At 52.1% G+C, this 23,390-nt stretch overlaps 1 protein-coding gene across 1 annotated transcript in view; it reads right to left on the reverse strand.

Annotated features, from left to right (window-relative positions):
- PEPD (peptidase D) overlaps positions 1 to 23,390 on the reverse strand; it is an 89,570-nt gene that overhangs the window by 57,138 nt on the left and 9,042 nt on the right. Inside the window, exons 4-8 of the mRNA XM_049787447.1 lie at positions 22,476 to 22,690; positions 20,278 to 20,405; positions 16,083 to 16,146; positions 9,038 to 9,085; positions 7,280 to 7,341 (exon numbers count right to left, since the gene is read on the reverse strand). Of these exons, the coding sequence (XP_049643404.1) occupies positions 7,280 to 7,341; positions 9,038 to 9,085; positions 16,083 to 16,146; positions 20,278 to 20,405; positions 22,476 to 22,690 (517 nt within the window). The remainder of the gene's footprint in view (positions 1 to 7,279; positions 7,342 to 9,037; positions 9,086 to 16,082; positions 16,147 to 20,277; positions 20,406 to 22,475; positions 22,691 to 23,390) is intronic.

Below are 23,390 nucleotides of genomic sequence, written 5' to 3' on the forward strand. Positions count from 1 at the left end.
TGCCAGGAGTGATCTCTAGCAGAGCCAGAAATAAGCCCTGAGCACTACCAGGCATGGCTTAAGCTTTGCATTTCCCCCACCCCTGTTCCGCAAATGTATATGAGCACATACAAACTTTCATGTCAATATCCTTAGCATCGTTGAAGGTGGAAGACTCAAATATCCATCACTGGATAATGTTTCAAACATAGTGAGATAAGTGTCCAATTCACAGGCAGGATTGGTTTCCAGTCCTAACATGACCCAAGTCCTGCTTCCTCCAATACGTGGGAAAGCGTGCTAAGTAGAAACAGTCAAACATCACAGGCCATATGTCATGAGTCTTTTTCTATAAAATGCTAGAGCAGAAGCTGCTACAAAGAAAAGAAAGTCAGCTGGTGGCTTCCAGGGCACTAGCAAATGACTGCTAACCGGCACACAGTGGGTTTCTTTCTGGGGGCTGAGGATATCGCCAAGCTGACTATGCCGATGACTGCATAGACCTGTAACTACACAGAAATCATTTCATGATCCCTGGTAAATGCCAAGTGTGAATCATAACCCAACAAAACTGCTACCTACAATGCGCTACTGAATTATGCGCAGAATGAATTGAGTTGCACGTCCTTTTTATTTCAGTAGTTGGTCTATAAAAACTCAAGGAACAGAAAGGAGAAAGAGATAAATTCACAGGCATGGTTTGTGATTTCCTCACACCCCTGAAATGTAGCGTGGCAACAGCTACATTGTGATGATGTGACGATGGCACAGCCAGAGAGCAAGTGGGTGGCCGGTGCCTCAAGCACGTACAGCACAGAGTGATGCTCCTGTACCTGATGCTTCTGCAGACCTCAGGGAGTGGAAATAAAAGAGAATGTTCACTGACTACAGTAGTGTTAAAATAGAATCCAGTCATACCATGAAAGAAAACAATCAAATCCCAAATTCTAGGCTGGAGCAACTGTCTAGCAGGCGAAGCGTTGCCCTTGCACTTGGCCAACTTGGATTTGATCTCCAGCATCGCATATGGTCCTCTAAGAACTGCTGGAGTAATTCCAGAGTGCAAAGTCTGGAGTAACACCTAAGCACTGCACCATGTGGCCCAAAATCTTAAATAAAAATAAATAAATAAATAAATAAAAGCACGCTTCTAAAGTAGAAAAATAAAATCCCAAATTCTGGGCTGCAGTACAGGGTTTTAGGCATTTGTCTCACGGGCAGCTGATACTGATTTGATTCCTAACACCCCATATAGTCTCTTATCACTCCATCCATGCCAGATATGATCCCTGAGCACTGCCAGGTACACCCTCCCCAACACCCAAAATAAAACAAAAAAGACCCCAAAATAAAACAAAAAAGACCCAAGTACTTTAGATATTAAGCAATAACATAGTAAAACAAAGAACAGAGATTGAAGTCAGAAAACAGTAATAAAATATTATAACTAGAGAAATACAGCTAAAAGGGTATTTAAAGGAAAAAGCTAAATTCTAACTACAGGGTAGACAAACAGCCTGAAAGTCTTTGTCCCAACAATGGTCCAGTCTTCAAAGGGTAAAATAAAAAAAAAAAGAAAATCAATAAAATAAAAAACAGATGTTTAATCAAGAACAATTGACAGGTCAGCAGTTGTTTGATTCACTTAACTGAAAAGGGAGAGAAAGAAGCAGGGCAGGTCCCTGAAGACAAGCCCAGGGCCAGGAGAACAAGCTTTCAATGAAACATTGGGGACACACCAGGTAGCACAGTAGGAGATGTGCGTCCAGCCAAAAGGCTCAGCCAGTCCTCTGGCCCCTAGTTCCTGAACCTGCCCATCTCAGGTCAGGAACCCACACACACTGTGTGCCAGCCTGAACCTTCCAACCATGCAAGATCTTATTGCTGGGGTGAAACCACCTGGCTCAGAGCCAGCTGCGGGGAGGGAGTGAGAAGGGTGAGAGAATTCCTTGATTCTAAAGAGTTGAGGTTGTGTCTAAAGACACAGAGAAAATGCATAACTCGGGGCCGGGAAGGTGGCACTAGAGGTAAGGTGCTTGCCTTGCAAGCGCTACCGTAGGATGGACCGCGGTTCGATCCCCCGGCGTCCCATATGGTCCCCTCAAGCCAGGAGCGACTTCTGAGCGCATAGCCAGGAGTAACCCCTGAGCATCAAAATGGTGTGGCCCAAAAACCAAAAAAAAAAAAAAAAAAAGAAAAGAAAAAGAAAATGCATAACTCAAAGCTAATCATGACGCAGAAACAAAGTCCCCACTGAAGCCACTACAACTACAGGCAACAGAGTGACCAAGCGGTGAACAGGGTGGGCGATGACATGAGACAAGACAGCAGTCATGACCCCAATACCCATGGGCTATTGGGGAAGTTCAGTAAAGCAGCATCCCATCTACTCAGGAACACACAGTCCAGTAATCCTCACATTACACACCAACACACGTGCACTCAATGGACCTAGCACACACAGATGTGTGTCCTGTAAACATATGCTTGGGTGTATACACATGCACACGCAACATGCTCCAAAACATACATACCCAGACCTGTGCGCATTCCCAGACATACAACAGGGGCGCACTTTTACCAATGCCCTAAGACTTGTGTCTGCGAGTGTGAACAATGCTTTGTGTGTTACCTCTGTGCCCAACTAGAATTTCTAAGATGACCCTTGACTTATATAAAATCCCCACAACTGCCAGTACCTACAATTGAGGGGATGGAGGGGTCCTGGAAGTAGAGTGAGTGGGAGAGATCTTCAAGAGGGCCGGTGATGAAAGGAGCAGTGTGAACCTATCTCTTCCCTGCAGTGCCACCCCAAGGAAGGAGGGGAGGCCTGTCTGCAGAGGGGTCAAGGGATCCCCTCCACTGAGACTGGGGCAGATGCTTATCTTTGGGCAGGGTAGCCCCACAGGAAGTCTTGTCCTACATGTGAACTTGACAGCACGTGATCGGCCATGGATGCAGAGTCTCCACACCAGGCAGCATTTTGCTGTCACCGTCGAGTTTTAATGATGTCCCCCTACTTCCCGGGATATAAAATTTGCATCTCCGAATATTAATGTCCCCACATTAAGAAGTTCCAAATTCAGCAATTTCATATTTAACTGCTTATTTAAATGGAATTAATTTGTAACCAATTGTCTTCAAATATGCAAGGCAATTTAAGTAAATGCCAAAAGATAAGAAATATGCTTATCCCGACTAACCAGCTGATATAAAATATTGGTCGTATTTCTCTCTCCGACAGCGGCCCCAGCGGCCCCTGGATCATCACTAAGCTCCAGGGCTCCAAGTGCTGTTTTCCAGAGGAAAGTGGGGCTGGCTGGGAAGGCACAGGGCAAAATGATGGGGGTGACCCTGGACAGAGCCTCTCTCTGGTGAAGCTCCCCAGATGCTATCAGGGCCCCTGATCACAGGAACCAACTGCTCCAGGCTGCCCCCACAGTCCAGGGAGCCCTAAATCCTCTGTCCACAGAGCTGTCCCCACCCACCTTGCAGTCTCAGTCACAACCCAGCAGGCCCCACTTTTGCACCTGCTGGCCTCAGTGCATCTTCAGCCCCAGTCCTAGAGGTCTGAGCCAGGCCTGACCCAGCCACAGCATGAGGACTGCTGGGGCCCCTCCCCCGCTGCTTTCTTCACCCACCTGGATTTCTGGGTCCCCATGCCCCCCACCACCCATGTCAGCCCAGCCCCCTTCTACGCCTCCTTAGGCCCTTGGCTCCCAAACATTGCAAGACTCCCCAGTATGGAAAGCAGGCAGTCACCCAGTCACCCCAGTTTGGTGAGAATGAGGCAGATCTAAGGTCTACAGTCCTGGGAAGAGACCCAGGCAGTCAAGCCTGAGGGGTCCATCAAGAGAGGAGGTGACAGCATACCCTGGGGGCTGCTGTATGACACAGGAACTGAGGTTCATGGGGCTGGGACCAAAGCAGCATGACTGTACTAAAGCAGGAGGCCAGAATGAGATGCCTCTGGAAAAAGGTAGAGTGGAATCTGAGGGAGCAAAAACAGAAGTAGCAGAACCCAAGAAAGCAAAAAAAAAAAAAAAAAGGCAGACAGCAAGATTCATGGCTTAGGATGGCTATTATTCACCCAGCAAACAGCTGGAGATACAGGCAAGTGCCTGCAGCCCTGAGCCTTCAAGGGTCCTCCAGGACCTTAGCTCCCAGCCGGGCTCAAAGGCTGCCCAGTGGGGACCATGGAAGTAGGTGACCTGGGACCTACAGGGTAGACTGGACCTTGAACAAGGGAGTGTCAGACATGGTGCACAGGAGGCAGGAGCACCCCAAGGCCCTACCTCCTGTGGCAGAGCGAACCAGGTGCCCTCTGAGGTGGCAGCCACAGGGGGAAGAATGTGAGGACAAGGCCAAGAGTACAGGAGAGAGGAGGACACCCAAAGCAGCCAGGGGGACCCTACAGCAGAAAACAATGATAGGCTCAGCCCAACTGTGGGTGTGGCAATAATCCCACTGAGGAAAGATTTCCCCCATAGTCAGCCTACGCCTGGGTGGGTGCAAAGTTAAAGTGTTCCCTGGTTCCCCCTAACACCAGCCCCAGGTAGCAGGCAACATGTGAAGCAGACACAGGGTAGATGCAGGATCTGAGATCAGGCAGGAAGGTGGGGCTCACAGCAGCACCTGGCAGTGTAGGGGTTGGCAAGGCCCTCCTCTTGCTGCCTGCTAACAATGCTATTGTCCCGCCACCTCCCTCCAGGGGTCTGCCTCAGTCCAGGCAGACCCAGCCCGAGGTGCTAAGCACACAATGCTGGAGCCCACCTGGCCCACTGCCAGTGGGGAGACTGAGTATGAGGGTGGCAAGGACGTGGGGAGGAAAACTGGACTGAAAGGGGGCCTGGATGTGTTTGGCTGATTCCTGAGCCCCAGGCTCTAAAGAGCAGTTGTCCCATCCTGTGTCCAGCTCAAGCCACAGGGCTGAGCTTCCAGAACACTGCTATCCAAACCAGCATGGGGCACCAGGGCTGCTCTAAGGGCCTCCCTCGAAGACAGAGGCCTAGCTGGTATAGGAAGGAGCCAGGGGGATGGATCCGAGATAGGCTGGACCCTATAGTAACATCACACTCACTCACTCACTCACTCATTCACTGACTCTCCTCTTCTCTCCTCTCTTACTCTCTCTGTCTCCCTTTCTCTCAACAGGCTGCACCACACCATAAATCTATACACACACAGACACACAAACACACACACATGTACACAAAGTTCTATCCCACCATAACCATACACACACCCAAGACAGGTTGCACCTCACTGTAACCCTATACAAACACACAGTCTATACCCCCACTGTAATACCACACACACACACACACACACACACACACACACACACACACACACACACACATGCACTCACACATACACCAAGGACAGGCTGAACCCCACTGTAATACAATATACACACCCAAAGGGGAAATGCAGCTCACAGCCAGCATCCCAATGAGCCTGGCTAATCACTACTGCCTTGTGGCAGAATGGGCGGCCCTGGGCAGCCCCAAGGGGATGGGGAGATCTGAGTCATGAGAAGCAATAATTAGTACCTGCCCCCCCCCCCCGCCACACAAACACACACAAGTACACACACACACACACACACACACAGCTCCCATCACCAGGGGGGAATGATACATATTTATGAGCTCATGATCCTCCTGATCACCCCATCACACACACGTATTTTCGGGGCTCTGACTCATGCATAAGTATAAGGCACTTCCTCTAATACAGTCTGGGCCATCAAAGCACTTCCTCTAATACGGGGCCATCAAAGGCCACACAGTGGATAAGTGCGATGTGGCAGGCAGGGGGCAGGGAGACTGAAACTGTTGGCAATGTGGACCCAGTGGAGTTCTCCGGAACCACATGAAGAGGAGCGCTGGGTGCAAGGATCAGTCCTGCCGCAACAGTCTGGGAGGGATAATTTTCCCCCACCAGGTGCTGGGTAAAGATAGATGGGAAAGGGTCTGAGGAAGCAGAGAATGGTTGGCTAGGACTGGACAAATGACAAGGACAGAGATCACGTTCACCCCTGGGGGACAATATTGGCTTCAGGTAAGACTCTGGGATTGGAAGCTAACTGCAAGGAGAACTAAACCAAGGGGACCACATCAAACATTAAAGCTTCTACAGAGCAAGTGCACACCAGCATGAAAATGAAAAGACATCCCGCTGAACGGGAGAAAATATTCCCACGCCCTGACTATGCCAAAAGGCTAAAAGCCAAGGTGTGTGAGGAATTCACAAAAATCTGCAAGAAAAAGAAATCAAGTCTGAACCAGCCGGGAGAGGACGAGCAGATGCTTCATCTCAGCAAATACAAGGTCGACCGCCGGCAAGTGGAAGCTTGCTGGTTTGTGGCACATGTTATTGGGGAACTGCAGGTCCATCAACAAGATGGCACCCCACACTTGGAGCACGGGTCTGGCAAACCAGGACTCTGCACTCACTGTGGGCCACAGTGCACAGGTGTCATCACTCTGGAAAACAGAATGAAGGTGCCACCAAATATCACAGAAGTCATTGATGCAGTGAGTCCACTTTTGCAGAAGGCAAAGATACTGACTCAGAGCAGCACTGTTCGCTTGATAGAACAGCTGTGTGTGTGTGTGTGTGTGTGTGTGTGTGTGTGTGTGTGTGTGTGTTGTCAGCACAACGGAACAAAATCCCACCACACCATGGGTGGCAACACAATGGAACAGGAGCCAGCGGGGCAGGCAGAGCAAAATGAATCAGAAGGAAAAAGACAAATCCCAGAAGATCCCCCTCAAATGCAGGGTAGAAAGAAACAAGAGCAAAGGGACAAAGCCCAATCAAAATAAACTCTGAGGATCTGGTGAGAAGGGAAAGAACCAATGATGGAGGAGCAGGGTGCAGGAAGAAGGGGTCCACGGATTCCAGGGATAAATGCTGCTGTTTGGAGGGCAGAGTTGGGGTCTTGCTTCCTTAAGATAGCGACACCGGCTATTTGCTATATTCAAGGGTGAACCACTGGTAGTTAAGTGCCAGCCTCAGTGATGCCAAAACAGAGGAAACTGAGGCTTTGGGGGGGGAGGGAGGTTTGGGCCACACCCAGTGATGCTTAGGGATTTCTCCTAGCTATGTGCTCAGAAATAGCTCCTGACTTGGAGGATCATATGGGACACTATGGATCAAACCTCAGTCTGTCCTAGGTTAGTGCATGCAAGGTAAACGCCCTATCACCTGTGCCATCAATCTGGCCCCAGAAACTGATGCATTTTTGCCTCCGCATTCTGAAAGAGTTGGAAGGTGGCGACAAGGCACTTACTTGCTGATGCCCTCGAAGGCTGCCTCCCGGCACACACTGCCACTGTCGGTGTTCACACCGCGCTGTGGAGAAAGGACATGAGTGAGAACATTGAGGGATGTTTTGGACAGGCGCTTGACCCTGCACTAGCGCCAACAGCCAAGAATGTGACGACCCCCCCGCCAGCCCAGACCAGCCCCCACCTAGCTGCCTCACCCCATGTCCCAGGCAGAGAGTGCTTCAAGGAGAAAAACTCAGAGAAAACAGTTTGCAGAAAAAAAACAGAGAAATGTTCTGTCCACAGAGAGGTGAGGGCTCTGGTCAACATTTTGTCCTTAGAAACTCAGTGGCTATGTCTGATTGCCTCCTCCAAGAAATATTACATGGGACCATCTGTGACCACTGTAGCTAATCACATTAAACACATAGCTGGTTTTAACACCCAGAGCACACACCCTGCTCTCCCTAATCCCCTTACTCTGTCTTCCCTAAACAAAGAGGCACTCCTCTCACATCCTATCTGATTGGCTGACACAGAGTCTACACCCTACTCCCTCCTAATATAAATATCCATTTCCAACCTACAGTAAGCTGAGTTACTCTCCTGATGTGGCTGGTGGATGCTTCTTTGTGGGTGTTCTACTCGCCTGGGATCCAACTTCATCAGTGACTTCTTTTTTGTTTTGTTTTGTTTTTGTTTATTTGTTTTTTGTTGGTTTTTTTTTTTTTTTTTGGTTTTTTGGGTCACACCCGGCGGTGCTCAGGGGTTACTCCTGGCTGTCTGCTCAGAAATAGCTCCTGGCAGGCACTGGGGACCATATGGGACACCGGGATTCGAACCAATCACCTTTGGTCCTGGATCGACTGCTTGCAAGGCAAACGCCGCTTTGCTATCTCTCCGGGCCCTTCATCAGTGACTTCTAAATTTTGGGATCTGCATTCACCAGCATCATTTACAACAACTATCACCCAATGTGTCTTTTGTCCCCAGAAACAGCCAACAGAGAGATGGGCAGAGACTCCAAGGTCCTGGGGAAGTCATTTACAATACTTTCTGAGAAATGGATCTGTAGGTGGCAGGGTCTGGTTAGGGGGTCAGGATTATGCATGCTTGCATGCTTACCATGTCCTGGGACATGCTTTTTCTCTGGGATGAAGGCCCCAATTTCCCTCCTGGTACCCACCCTCAGCACACCACCCCCTCAGGCTGCCACTCAACAGGCTATTCTGTTTGTGGCTCCAAAATCTGAAGCCACAGGCTGGAGAGAGGCTGGGGAGAAAGTGTGTGCCTGCACACAGATGACCCTGGTTCATTTCCTGGCACTGCATATGGTCTAAAGCCTCACCAGGAACGATCCCTGAGCACAGAGTCAAGAGTAAGCCCTGAGCAATGCCAGGCCCCCAAACAGATATATCTGCTGCCACGAAGCCCCACAACCCACCAGCTGACATGGAGGACTCTCCTCCGCCTCTTGCATTTTCCTGACCATGCAGTAGACAGACACAGGATGGAAGCAGGTTGGTATTCCACACCAGCTATGTCCCCAGGTTTGGCATGGTTCAGCATCGTGCCCGCTTCTGGCCTCACTGTGGGTGTGGAGTCCTGGCCACGGGCCTCAACCTTCCCAGGAGAGCAGGACAACCAGGGACTGGTCCTGGCCATATCCACTTGTGTCGCCTCTCAGCAACATTCCTCCTGGTTTCTCGATTCTTCCCCACAGCTCTTCCCCACAGGGGCAGGTGGGCCCCTAAAACCCTCCTCTGTGCCCCAACACTTACCAAGGTGAGGAGGACAGTGGGACTGCGGGATGCCAGGATTGCTGCGATCTGAAAGATAGAGAAGGAAAACCCTCAGCATCGAACGGTGGCTGCCAGACCACAGTCACACTTTCACAGATGCTCCACTTGAGAGGTTCAGAAGTGGTAGGGGTTGGGAAAACAGGGGACGACCTTACAGATAAAGAAACTGAGGCATACAAAGGTTCCCACTGACCCCTCCAAAAGGCCAAACACACACCCCTTCCCCTTCAATGATCCTGTCCCTCTGCTATGTCCTCCAGAAAGCCCTTCCAGCAGTCTCTCAGGGGGCCTCTCTGTCCTCCCATGCCCACCGAACACCCCCACCTGCCCCATCAGATCCTAGCTTAGGAAAGCTGGCCCTACCCCAGGACCCACTGCATGCTCCCACCCCTATTCCTGGTACACACACAGACACCGCCCTCTCCCGCCACACCCCCCCACATGATCCGGTCTCAGTCAACATGGCCTGGGCAGACCCCCTGCTTTAATAGCTGCCCCCCGCCAGCCTCACTAATTGCAGAATCCCCACCCCTCCCAGCCTGTTCTGCAGCTTGGGTTCTGCAGACCCTCCCGCACAGGGTGGAGGGAGGTTTGTTGCTGCTGTGTGAACAGCTCAACACGCCACACTGCACGTCTTGCAAGTGCACGTCTTGATAAGTTTTGACATGTGAGTGCATATATGCGCTTTTTAGTAGCTAGAGGCTCCGGGAGGAAACCTGGAATGCACGGTAAGCCATAAAAAAAGGAAAATGCACCTACAGTCCCTCCCTAGAGACTTTCCGTCTCTGCACATAGAAACAGAGATCTGAAGTGACACTGGATCAGATGACGTTACATGCTCTGCTTATTTCCTGTCATTAAACAGTCCCCAAACACCCAGATTCTACCCATCACTGGATGGGGAGGAGGTCGTTTGCTGAGTCCTGGTGGTGGCCTGTGCGAGCTACTTCAGATACCTTCTCCCTGACCCTCCCAGCAACTGGCACTCTGAGTGGCCAGAATCCATGAGCAAGGAGGCACAGAGTGGGGGATAGGGGCACATGCCCAATACACAGTCAAACAGGCATATAGGGCCTGACCTGTTGGCTGGAACTGTCTCAGCATCTTCTTCCAAAAGCACAAACTACAAGCTCACCATGACCAGGTACACTGGGATGGACAGCCTGGCCCATAAGCTCTTCTTTCCTCAAAGTAAGTTAAAAACTGATCTCTCAGGGCAGAGAGTACAGAGGGTGAGCACTCGCTTTCCTATCATGAGGTTGACATGTGTTTCATTCCACATGATCCCCTGAGCCCCACTTAGAAGCTCCTAAGCACATAGGCAGGAGTAAGCTTGGAGAACTGTCAAAATAATGATCATAATTTTTTTGGGGGGTGGGCTATAACCGGTGGTGCTCAGAGGTTAATCATGGCTCTGCACTCAGAAATAGCTCCTGGCAAGCTCAGGGGACCATATGGGATGCCAGGGATCCAATCCAGGTCCATCCCAAGTCAGCAGTATGTAAGGCAAATGCCCTTCCACTGTGCTATCTCTCTGGCCACTATGATCATAATTAAAAAAATAAAAATCTCGGGCCGGAGAGATAGCATGGAGGTAAGGCGTTTGCCTCTCATGCAGAAGGTCATCGGTTCAAATCCTGGCGTCCCATATGGTCCCCCGTGCTTGCCAGGAGCAACTTCTGGGCATGGAGCCATGAGTAACCCCTGAGCACTGCTGGGTGAGACCCAAAAACCAAAAAAAAATAAAAATAAAAAATAAATAAAAATCTTGGGGCTGGAGAGATAGCATGGAGGTAGGGCTTTTGCCTCACATGCAAAAGGATGGTGGTGGGGCCAGAGAGATAGCATGGAGAGAGGGCATTTGCCTTGCATGCAGAAGCATGGTGATTCAAATCCCAGCATCCCATATGGTCCCCTGAGCCTGCCAGGAGCGATTTCTGAGCATAGAGCTAGGAGTAACCCCTGAATGCTGCTGGGTGTGACCTAAAAACCAAAACAAAACAAAACAAAACAAAAAACAAAAAAGGCAAAAGGATGGTGGTTCTAATCCCAGCATCCCATATGGTCCCCCAAGCCTGCCAGGAGCGATTTCTGAGCATAGAGCCAGGAGTAACCCCTGAGCACCGTCGGGTGTAACCCAAAAACCAAAATAAAATAAAAGCCTTCCAGGGGCTGGAGATAGTATGACAGGAAGGTTGCATGCCTTGCATATTGCAGACCAAGGTTCAAATTAGCCCATTGGATGTGGCAAAAAAACCCAAAAGTCATTAAAATAATTCAAACAATCATATGTCCCAAATAAAGGGGATTGAGGGGAAACAAGTCCAGTGGTAAAAATCATTTCTGCACATGTACGGTCCTGCGTTTCATCCATGACACTGTGTGGCCCCAGAGCACCAACAGCCTGAAAGCCAGACACAGCCTGTGGCAGGCCAAGCTCTACAGGAAGTGACCTGGGCCCCCAAGCACAATTGCTAAGGAAAACAAATCGAGACCCAGCCTGAGCATGTGGGTAAAAGGCATCGCCCTTGTCAAGGTCTGTGGTACTGCCAGGAGACCACTCTCCAGCTGTGTGCCTGCTGCCTGCGGGGCCCGGCCCCCCTCATCCACCCAACAGCTGCTGGGAGAAACGCTGACTCCCCTACCCAGACCCTTCCTCATTAGAGGCGAGGGGAACGCGCACTGGCGCAGAGCACAGGGCCCACATTCGTCAGCCCGGAAGGAGGCCGTCAATTAGGCAGAGCGGCAGAGCCGAGCAGGCACTGGGGGATTGTCTGTGCTTTGTCCTTGGGAACAAGAGGCAGGAAAACAAATGCGCAGGTGGAGGGGCTTTTTCCAGGCAAGCTCGGAGCGAGCTGGTTAGGGAGGATGTAGGCACCACCGAGCACTGAGGCGGCTGCCCTTGGGCCACATCTGTCATAGATCTGACACAGCTGGGCCCAAGAGGGCCCTGGTGACCTCGGCAGTTGTCTCCTCCCCCAGGCAGGTGCAGTGGCTGTTTCTCAGGGACCCCCAGCATGGATCATATTCTGACTTCAGAAACTAAGGACAGCCCCAACACAGCCTCGCTGTCAGCCCAACATTGTTTCCATGGAACAGGGATCACAGGGACCATCAACTCCCAGGGTAGGGTGTGCCCACTAGCCTGGCACCACGCCAGGCCAGCAGCCATGCCTGCGCCCCACCTCCCATGGTGGAACTTGGGCACCTGGACTTCACCAGTGAAATCCAAACCTTAGTACCGTGATCACATCCTAGGAAGACTTCCTGGCATACTCAGAGTCCTCCTGAGCAGTCCTGACAGTGCCAAGCCCCTTCACAGTGAGAACCAGGTTGCACATACAACCCACTACGTGGGTCTCAAAAGCACACAGAGCAAGTCCACACTGTCAAAACCTTAAAACGAGCTAAGAGACAGAATAGTGAGTAAAGCTCTGCATGGGGCTGACCCGGGTTCCATTCCTAGTACCCCATGATTCCCCAAGCCCTGCCAGGAATAAACCCTGAGTCCAGAGCCAGGGGCAAGCCCTGAGCATCGACAGATGTGGCTCCATGTACCCCATCAAACAAAAAGTGACAACTAACCCAAAATCTAACTATCCATATAACCTGAAATCTAATAGACCTAAACCTGCCACTAATCCTAACCTCTCACTGAATCTTAACCTTAGTAAAGCTAACCCCAACTCACAGCCTAACCTGAGTTATGTAACCCAATTGCCCACACCTACATCTATCCGTAAATTTAAACCTAAATAAGTTTTTAGAAATTTAAATTTTCAAACCCTTCAGTGCCTAGCAAGTTTGGGCTTCACCCGATATGCCCAAAGCTGCAAAGACACCAGGGGACAGGGGAGCAAACAGAGCACCCCAAGTCTGCAGGTCCCACGCCTTGCAGTTGTATACCAGACAGTCTCAGTGTCCCCTTCCAGCTCGTCAGCTCCACGGGGGGCCCCCCCCAGAAGACCCCCCGCAACCACTCCATGCCCCCCTTCCTCCTTCCTATACCTCCTGCTGCCTCCAGTTGGGGCCTTGCCTCACAACTTCTGCTGGAAACCATCAAGAACAGCCAGGCACAAAGTGTGCAACCTCTCAGCTGCTCATCCTCAGGAATGCCAGCCTCTGCTGGGCACCTCTGGGGGGTTTCCAAGTGGTCTTTCTCAGTATGAAACCGGAGAACTGGGGATCAGTACCTAGTCAAAGTCCATCTTCAATTGTCTTCACTTATTTATTTTGGTTTGGGGGCAATACTCAGAGGTGCTCAGGGGCTACTCTCAGGGCTGTGTTTGGGGGTACCTCCCAGCAATGCCTGAGGGCCAGGAAGCTAGAGCCCACAAGCATGCACTCAGCCCTTGGAGCCCTCTCCAACCCAGGCATCAATTTCAGATACTAGCTTTCAGAGGCTAGTGGCTTCCTGCTTCCTAAACAAGTGAGACATCAGCTGTGTTCCGAAGCGAGAAAGCCGAGCAGCAGTTCTGGGAACCTACCTCAATAAGGGCCTTGGTTGGTTCTGACACACTTCAAGGTTCTAGTCACTCATGGCACCCCCCAACCCAGTGAGTAAGCCCAAGGTTTGGTGCTGGTGCAGGAGAGCACTGCACCTCCCCAGATCTCTCACACACACACACACACACACACACACACACACACACACACACACACTCTACTTGTGCTCCCCACACACACAAAAAGGTCTTGGTGCCTCCCTAAGCAGGCCCAGGTGGAAGTAAAGCAGGGATGGGGCCACACCCCATTTCAGCTGCTCTCCAGTGGGGAGAGATACCCAACAACCTTCAGGGCCTGTCCTTAGGGTTGCACCTATCCCTCCATTCATTGGACAGGGTCACAGACAGTGATAGAGATGCTGACAGTGACAATCCATTCTGTTGGATTAACTGGTTTTCATCTAAGTCAGAAATGACTTCTTTTTTTTTTTTTTTTTTTTTTTTTTGGTTTTTGGGCCACATCCGGCAGTGCTCAGGGGTACTCCTGGCTGTCTGCTCAGAAATAGCTCCTGGCAGGCACGGGGGACCCTATGGGACACCGGGATTCGAACCAACCACCTTTGGTCCTGGATCGGCTGCTTGCAAGGCAAACGCCGCTGTGCTATCTCTCCGGGCCCAGAGATGACTTCTTTGCATGTGTGTCCCACCTGAGCAGGACCTCTGGATAGGCTCTCAATCCTAACCTGTTCTCCACCCATGGGGGTGATCCTATTCTTCCCAATAAAGACTGCAGCTCAGGCATATTTCTGTGGCCTGTGGGTGGGAAGATTCCTGGACCTATTTCATCTCCACATCTTGGTGTGGATTATTTCTTGCATTGGCCTCGTTTCCAGACCAACGACCCTGATCCTCTCGAAATTGGGGTGTGAGAATTTATCTACACATTGGACCATCCAAGAGGCCCCGTATGAGGTGGGAGGTTACCTTGTGAAGAAGGAGCCACTGTGCAGTCCTGTATCCCTGCCCCACCCCATCATTAATACCCTTCCTGCTCTGAGAAGCAAGGCTATTTCATTGCAATTGGAGAAATTCTCCTCCTTTTCTCTCCTTTCTAGAATCCTGGGGTAAATGGAGGTGGTGGTGGAAATGTCATGTAGTGCAGCTGTGGCCATGACACCAAGACACTCTGCTGGCTGCAAGGACTGAGCCTCAGGGCCTATTCTCTCCTCACTTCCCTCCACCCCCACTCCCATCCACCCACCTGCAAAGCTGCACCTAAAAGATCCTGGTTCCGGGGGGCCAGAGCAATAGCATAGCAATAAGGCATTTATTTGCCTTGTACTCGGCTGACAAGAAACAGACCCAGGTTCAGTTCCCGGAATCCCATATGGTCCTCCAAGCTCGTCAGGGGCGACTTCTGAGCCCAGAGCCGGTGTGACCCAAAACCAAAACAACAACAACATCAACAAAAAACCACAGGCCCTAAGTAAGCCCCAGTATGGCCCGCCCAAGCAGGTAGAGATGCAAACCAAATATTGGGGGTCCCCACAGGGGCCTTACTCCATTCTGGAAAGGTCCACTCCTGCAGCACCCTTTCCTGTAGAGACCCCTGGCCCACTGGAGACCCCTGGCCCACTGGCCACCTGCTATACTGACCAATCGGTTTCTGGCTGCCGAGTCTAGCTCTGGTCATAGCCAGCTCTGATGCCTACCTTCGCTGGAGAAGGGTCTAACTGGGAAGAATGAGGCCAAGCAACCAATCTCAGCAGTAAGGAGCAAGTGAACTCTAGCAGAGCAGCAAGGGCCAGAGCCAGGGCTGGGGAGCTGGCTGGGTCTGGTGCTGGGGTGGCCCAGGGCCCCAGAGGATGGGTAGGATGAGCAAGTGGGGCAACGGCAGACTAGGCCATGTCCATGGGCAGAGCTGGGCACTCCTGCCATGAATCAGCACACATTGTTCCTTGGGCAGCCTAGGATCTCAGGGACACCAGCCCCATAATATCCAGGCAGCAGTGCCCTGTTGGGGTTGAGGGAGCTACTGGCCTACAGCCTAGTTTCAGGGGCATCCAGGGGTAACCCAGTACTAGTCACACATGAATGAGGCATAGGGAGGGCAGGATTGGGCCCAACCACTGACATCTCTGTGTCCATGTCTACCAGCACTGAGCGAGAGCATCAGGGTCCTGGTCCCCAGAAGGACCACAGGGAAGATGAGCTCAGCAACAGCCACAGCCAAGAGCAGTGGGGAGGGTGGCCCTGTGCCCATGTGGAGGGATAGGCCAGGTAGAGGGCACAGGACAGACATATGCCCCCTCTGTGAAGCCCCAGTGGGTAACAGCCCTCTTCCATCCCACTTTTTGGTCTCCCCTAGGTCACACAGGCCTGTGAGAAGAAGATCCCAATATGCAGGCCCAGGCCCCTGGGAAAACAGGTACAGGCCCAACACAGACACGGCTGGTGGATTTGGGCCCTGACTGGCCTGGGTCTATCTCCAGCATGTAGTCTGACCCATTGGCCTGGGGCAACAGAAGGAGAGGGGTTCACCTCACATGGGCACAAAGTCTTACACAGCCACCACTGACCTCATCTGCATACTGGACGTCATCCACAGCATATTTCTCCTTGAAATGCTCCTTGGAGTGGATCCTCAAAGAAAAGCACAGGGGAGATGGAGTCAGGGCAGGACGAGATTGGGCACACACAAGCTCCCTGCTCTCCAAGCATCCCCACCCACAGGCCCTTGTCCCCAATACCGGACAAAGGCAAGGGTGCAGGGAAGGCAATGGCTGCTCCCTCTGCCCAGCTGTCAGGACCCATTAGGCAGGTTGTCAGAGACCTCCACCTGTGGGCACCAAACAAGTTACCCTAGGCCCAGTGGGCCTCCTCAAGAAGGATGGCCCTGCTGTGTGAGGGACCCTTGGCCTTGGCCATCATCCCAGAAACCTGTCAGTGAGAGGACAGTGACAGACACTGCCCACACCACGCCTCCAGCCTCCTGCTGGGTAAATCAGTGTCACTGTGGATGACAAAGGAGGAGCCATGGGGGTTGGGAAGGGTATTGTGTCAAGAGCAGATTCCTAAGCCTACGTGTCTCACAATGTGCTCTGCATTCATGTGGCACTGAGTGACAGAAGCCCCAGGAGGAAAGAGCCTATCTCACAAAACCGGCAATGGGATGGGTGTGAGGGCAGTATTAAGGGGGCACAAGATCAGATGAGCTCCAGAGCAGCACCCCACCCCAACACCAGCGCCATTCACTCTCTACCTCTACTGATTTCCTCCCCCAGACCATCCAGACCAGAGCTAAAGACAGGGTGGGTCCTGGGATCCAGAGCAGAGAGCTCAAGCCCAGGAGATGGTGCTTCTGGGTGTCCCGGAACACCCTTTGGCTTGTCTGAGGACTTCTCAGAAATTCATCAAGTTAATGAGATCCACATGATCAAGAGTGTCTATGGGTGAGACAGGTCTGAATTTAAGGACCAGAGGTAGGGGTCCTCAAACTTTTTAAACAGGGGGCCAGTTCACTGTCCCTCAGACCATTGGAGGGTCTGATTATAGTAAAAACAAAACGTATGAACGAATTCTTATGCACACTGCACATATCTTATTTTGCAATAAAGAAACAAAACAGATACAAATACGATATGTGGCCCGCAGGCCATAGTTTGAGGACCACTGGACCACAGTCTCCTGTGTCCTATGCGACATAGGGAAGGAACTGAAAAGCTGGAGGTCCAGTTCAGTCTCACTGACCCCACATACAGGAGAAGACACGGCGGCTGCTCTGACAGCCTGTCCATGCTCCTCGGCTGCTCTTATGATGTGCCTGTGTCTGTGTCCCCTTGGCTGCACTCAATAGCAATTTGCCTGTGTCCCTATGTCTTTTGCCTATGGCTTCCCTGATAACCCGCCCATGACTGTGGCCCCTTGGCTGCTCTGGATGGTCTGCCTGTGCCCTGCTGACCATTCCTCCTGTGTTAAGAGTTAGGCCCGGACTAGAAGGAAAGACAACAAGAGACATCAGAAGCTGGGAGTCTGGCAAAAAATTCTCCAGCAATCAGTCAGGGACCAATCAGCAGGAGCAGTCTGGCAGAGGTGGCAGTGGCCGTGGCAGAGTCTCCCTTGGAGTGTGAATGGGGTAGGCTTTGACTGTGAAACACCACACACTCTCCATAAATATCACACATGTACACACATGTACACACACTTTCCACTCACACGCATACACACAACCCATGTGCTTATTTGCATATTCATGTACACACCCCACAGAGCAATGCTCGGAATGCAGTTGCCTCTTGGAAAGAAGGATTTTGTCCTCTGAGGCCTGGCTGAGAGCAGAGTACAGGCTGCCAGCGTTCTCAGGGTCTGCCTCAGCATCAGCCTCTTACACTCTGTAGGCACTGAAGCCCCCAAGTGCTCAATCACAGAAGGTATTTGCCATCGACTCAGAGGACCCCAGACAGACTCTACACAGAAAACACACACACACACACACACACACACACACACACACACACACACAGCCGAAGCTACCACAACTAGATCTGATACTGAACAAACTGAGGGGGAACTTTTGTATCAAAAAGGCACCAAGTTGTAAAAGAGAAAAGGAGAAGAAAGGTGAGAGGTAAAAAGAGAGGGAGAGAAAGAGAGTGGTGAGAGAGAGAGAGAGAGAGAGAGAGAGAGAGAGAGAGAGAGAGAGAGAGAGATGTTTGCCATACAGGCAGGCTGGGGGCTGGGGGCATGGGAGAAAAACTGAGGCATAAAATAAACACTGAGAAGGGTAGGTGTGAGAGACTGAAACTCAACTATCAACAACTTTTAAACTCTATGTATCTCATGATGATTCAGTTTTTTAAAATGGGGGGAGGGGGAATGGAGCAATAGCACAGCAGCAGGGCATTTGCCTTGCATGTGGCTGACCCGGGACAGACCGGGGTTTGATCCCGGCATCACATGTGGTCCCTCAAGTCTGCCAGGAATGATTTCTGAGCATAGAGGCAGGTATGGCCCAAAAACAAAAAAAAATTTTTTTGAAGCACCAGACTTATGTAAACAAAGATGCCAAACAAAGACAAACCAACTGGGAGGTGGCCCAGTTCTGAGGCACCTGCCTGACACGTGAGAGGTGCCCATACCCCACCACAAGGTTGGACCAATCAGAAGCTACCACACCTATCCCCGGGTCAGGGTTAGGAGCAGTATCTGCAGGCCTGCCAGAGGACAGGCATCTGTGCCGGAAAGGACAAAGCTGCAAACGGGGAGCCGTTTCCTGGGAGACTCTAGGTTGCAGTAGCTGCCAGATGGATTTTCAAAAGGCATCAAACAGACACTTAAAGCAAGCCAAGGAGCTGAAGGTCAAACGTTCAGGCTGGTGGATTTTGACTGCAAAGGCCAGGTAATCCCATCACCCGTGCTTCAGCCCTATTGACCAAGAGCATCTGGAAACAGCCACACAATCAGCTTTGGCTGCTCCCTGACCTAGGCCCCAAACCACCAGGCTTTTCCTGGGGGTACAAATGGGAAGCCTGGAGAAAAGGCCTGCAGGAGCCTTCCTGAAGCCAGACTGCAAGTGGGGGAGGTGCCCTCGGGTGAGCTGTGTGTCTGTCTGACCAGGCCAGAGTGCACATGGGCCCATATGGTCCTCCCAGGCCACCTGAGCCTGTCACAACTGCAGCCGAGATGGAAGTTACTCCTGTCCCCCTAAAAATCATGCAGCACAGAGCCCAATGCAGCTCCTGATGCCTGGGGAAAAAAACCCAGTCTGATTTCAAACCCTCAACTCCAGTGCCATGTGGACACAATAAGACACTCAGGGGCTGGGGATCCCATTTCTCACCTCCCCACCCCTGCCATGCAGGTTCTCCCCAGCATCCCACAAGTCAACTGTGCAGAAATGGCAGCACATGGGCCAAGATGACAGCTCAAGTGGCAAAGGACAAGTCTAGCATGTAAGAGGTCCTGAGTTTGAGCACCCGTGTACCCCAAGGTAAGCACTGATAATCCTGAGAAGAATCAGTCCCACACAACTGGGCCCAGGGACTCCTGAGTCATAAAACAGAAGAGACACACAGAGACACAGCAGAAAGACCAATAGGAAGTGCCAAGGGCTGGGGCCAAGTCTGCTGAGGGCGGGAGAGACCCCTGGAGACCCCAATTTAGCCTCAGAGATCAGGAAGTGACTAGTCCCTGCATAACTGGAGTCAATGTCAGGTCAAAGGTCCCACTTGCCCTCCCCCAGACCCTTATCACCTCAACTTAGGTGTCTGGGGTCCCAGTGGGGCTAATGCACAGTTCCAAGCCCAGGAGCCTGTGAGCACGGTTATTCACCAAGCAACCAGGGAGCCATCAGCAGGCATAAACCCTGCCACCACCACATTACAACCAGTTTCCTGCAGTTCCAGCCCAAAAGAGCTGAAATGGCTATGGGGTGATTAAACAGGCTTCTACTTCATTTAGGCTCTGCCCTTTCAGCTGGGGCAGCACCACACACTGTGCTCAAGAGGCTCAGGGAAGGGCCGGGTTGTGGCCCCACCCCAACCTGAGCCAGATCCCCCAGGATTTGCAGAAATGCCCAAAGGGTCACACTCAGGAACCAACCCTCCAGGAAACCAGAACCCAGAGGAGTCAACACTGCCCCCAATGCACACAGAACAGCCCAAAGCCATGGCACCCCAGCCCAAACTGTCCCCCTCCCAGCACTGCAGGCCCTCCTGCTTCTGTCCACCCCCAGGGCCAGGGCCTTGCTGTTCACCACATCCCAATTCTCCTTACTTGCCCATCCAGGTGGCGTGGCTGGCCGGAAGCTTGGGTACAAACAGGATGGACTTCCCGGTGGTGACATCAATCGTGCCATAGCAGCCCGGCTCGGTGACCCCGAATGCCCAGTGAAAGAAGGATTCCTGTGGCAGGAAAAGGGGCTCTGGTCAGCTGTCAGCAGGAAGGGATAGGGACAAGGAAGTGGGGAGGAGAGAACAGACCCCATGGCTCTGAACCCCCCACCCCCACAGCACCCCTCCTATTAGGATACACCTTATTTTACCAAAACAAAAATCATCCCTGATTTCTTTTCTTTTTTTTTTTTCTTTTTGGTTTTTGGGACACACCCAGCAGCGCTCAGGAGTTACTCCTGGTTCTACGCTCAGAAATTGCCCCTGGCAGGCTCGGTGGACCATATGGAATGCCGGGATTCAAACCACCATCCAAGGCATCCAAGGCAAACGCCTTACCTCCATGCTATCTCGCCCCCCCCACACCGATTTCTTTGTATCTGTTTGTTTACAACCGGATGTCACCCAAAACATAAGCCTGGGCAGGAGAAGTTCAGGATAGCTTCAGCTCTCTGCCCTTACTATGTCCTTACTGCCCCCACCTGGGGAATAGTCTCTGTACTCAGTAAAAAAAGGTTTTGAGGGAGATATAAAGTATAAGACTGCCAGACTATATGTGTTTCACCCTCAGCCTGGTTTGGATTATTTCATGCATGACCCTGATCCAGACTCGTTCACCTAGGACTGGAGATACAGTGATGGGGTGATTTTATACCCTCCCACACATCACCCCACCATGATAGGGGCAGCCTCACTGCTTTCATGGAGCACTCTGTGTCCCACAGGCCCACCTGTCTGCAGGGCAGTCCTTGCACACCCAGGCTGGGTCTCCTGCTTAGAGCTCCTTCCTTCCTTCTCCACCCCCAGGACACTAGTGACTACAGTGTTTGGCCATAAACACAAGCTAAAAGGACACTGGAAAGGTAGGAAGTAGAAGGGGACATCTTCCAAAATAAACCCTGTGGGAGCCGAGAGCTGAATTTAGGAAGCTGGCTTTTAAGCCACCAGAATCTGTGAAGCCAAACTGGCCTCGGCCGGGCAGAATGTGCTGCTCAGATCAGGTATCTTCAGCACTTGCTGTGGAAGAAGCATGGTAGGTGTTAGTAAAGCCTAGCTTAGCTGGTCCCTGCAGGAGGTGGGGCTGGGCCAGGCTCAGCTGCAGGACATTCCTTGCCACCTGCAGGCCCCACCTTCTCTCTGACTCAGATGCCCATGTAGACGGCCTATTCCCTCAGCTGTCAGCCCCCACAGAGGCTCTGAAATCCAAGTGCTAAGCTATAATCTGCACTCAGAAGGGAACAAAGGTTCTCATTCACCCAGCTCCACCTCTGGGTGTGTTTTCCCCTCCAGTTTGGCCTTGGCCCCAGGCTAGGGTCAACCAGAGCAGGGCAGGACAGGGCAGCTCAGTGCCTCACTGTCCTGGTCCTTACTCCTGCTGCTGGAACTGAGCAGGCTGGATCCCTGGCACCACCTCCAGGCAGATCCCCCACAGCTGGGCTGCTTCCTGCCTCTGAAGTGGGGGACGGGGTGACCCAAGCATAGATGAAAGTGGGATTTCAAAAGTGGGGACCTCCACCTCCTGCTTAGCTGAGCCTCCAGGTCACATGCCTATTCCCAGGACCACTGCAGACAGAGGGGCCCCGGAAGCTGCACATAACTGAATAAAATGTGCAAAATGTTGCTTCCGTCCAAAGAAATCAGGCCACAGCATCGGATGACATCAGCACCAAGTTTAACTAGATGTTCAATAGATGTAGCGTGTCCCACTGAGAAAACAAGGAAAGAAATTTCTTTGCCTCCAAGTCAACCCCTTTGCCCTCTTCTAACCTGGAAGCAATCCAATGGCTTTTTCTTCCTTCCTCGCCTAAGGCGAGTTTTCTGGTTTTATGTGAATGATGGCTGCACCTCTGTCCCCACCAGGCTCCCCTCTGCCCCACCTAGACCATCAACTCCAGCACCACCCACAATTAGAATTCTGCTTTTCCATAAAGCCAAGCCTGCTCCCCTCTGGCCCATCATAGATGGGCATATCTGACTTGCCAGAGCAGAGACCTGCAGATTGGAGCTTCTGAGCCAGGAGGAAAGGGGGCTCCCCTGGGTATCCAGGCCCCGCTTGTTACCCAATGTCCAGCCCCGGCTCACCTGCCTGAAGAGGACCCCGGTGTCCGTGCAGTAGCGTTGGGTCTCGTCCCCACCCTGCAGCAGCACCACGGCACCCAAATGCACTGCCGAGTTCCTCTGCAGACGTTCACACAGGCGCCGCCGGTTCAGTGCAAAGAGTGCCAGAGGCACCCTCAGGGTCTGGTTACCCAGCCAGAAGGCAGGTCTGCAGGGACACAAGCACAGGCCCGCGGCACCTTAGCAGAGCACCCACACACACACACAGAGCCTGCGAATGTAGGACCCTCGTGAGCTCCACCCAATGGGGGACCTAAGACCCCCCTGCATCACCCCAAGCTGCCAGAGTCTTATCAGTGCCCCCACTCTGCAGCCTCAAGCATGTGGAGTTGAGGGACAGGTGCACCACCAGGGAAAGCCTGTGAAATCGTAGCCACTCCACACGATGTGCCTGTGGCAGGGGCAAGGCTGATGTAACCCACACACCTGCCAGCTGCCGCCTGTCTGCACACCCCAGTGCCAGCAGCTGAGGGGGCCCGCATTTCCCCTCAGAGCCCCAGTGTTCTCAGAGATCAGCTGGAACCATAGGTCACTGTCCCAGGAACAGAGGGCTGGAGGCAAGCAGTCAGCAATTGCCTATAGGGTTCCCAGGCCAGGGCTGCCCCCACCCTGTACCTTCGAGGGCCACACAACTGCTCCTCACCCTCCCCACACCCAGAGCACAGTCTTTTACCCCCAAGTGGGGTGCAAGATTCCCCACTCTAGAAAGGGCCATGCTGCCTTTGCCAGGTCTTCTATCCATCTTCTGCTCACCATGGCCCAGCCCCACCTCACTCCAGCTCTGCTCTCCGTTTCCCCCCAACCCTGACACACACACCCCAGGTGCTACAGACACACACTTGGCGTAGATCCAAAAGAAACAAAAGCTTGGTGAGCACT

The sequence above is a fragment of the Suncus etruscus genome, chromosome 14 (genome assembly GCF_024139225.1).
Source record: "Suncus etruscus isolate mSunEtr1 chromosome 14, mSunEtr1.pri.cur, whole genome shotgun sequence".
Classification (NCBI taxonomy): Eukaryota; Metazoa; Chordata; class Mammalia; order Eulipotyphla; family Soricidae; genus Suncus; species Suncus etruscus.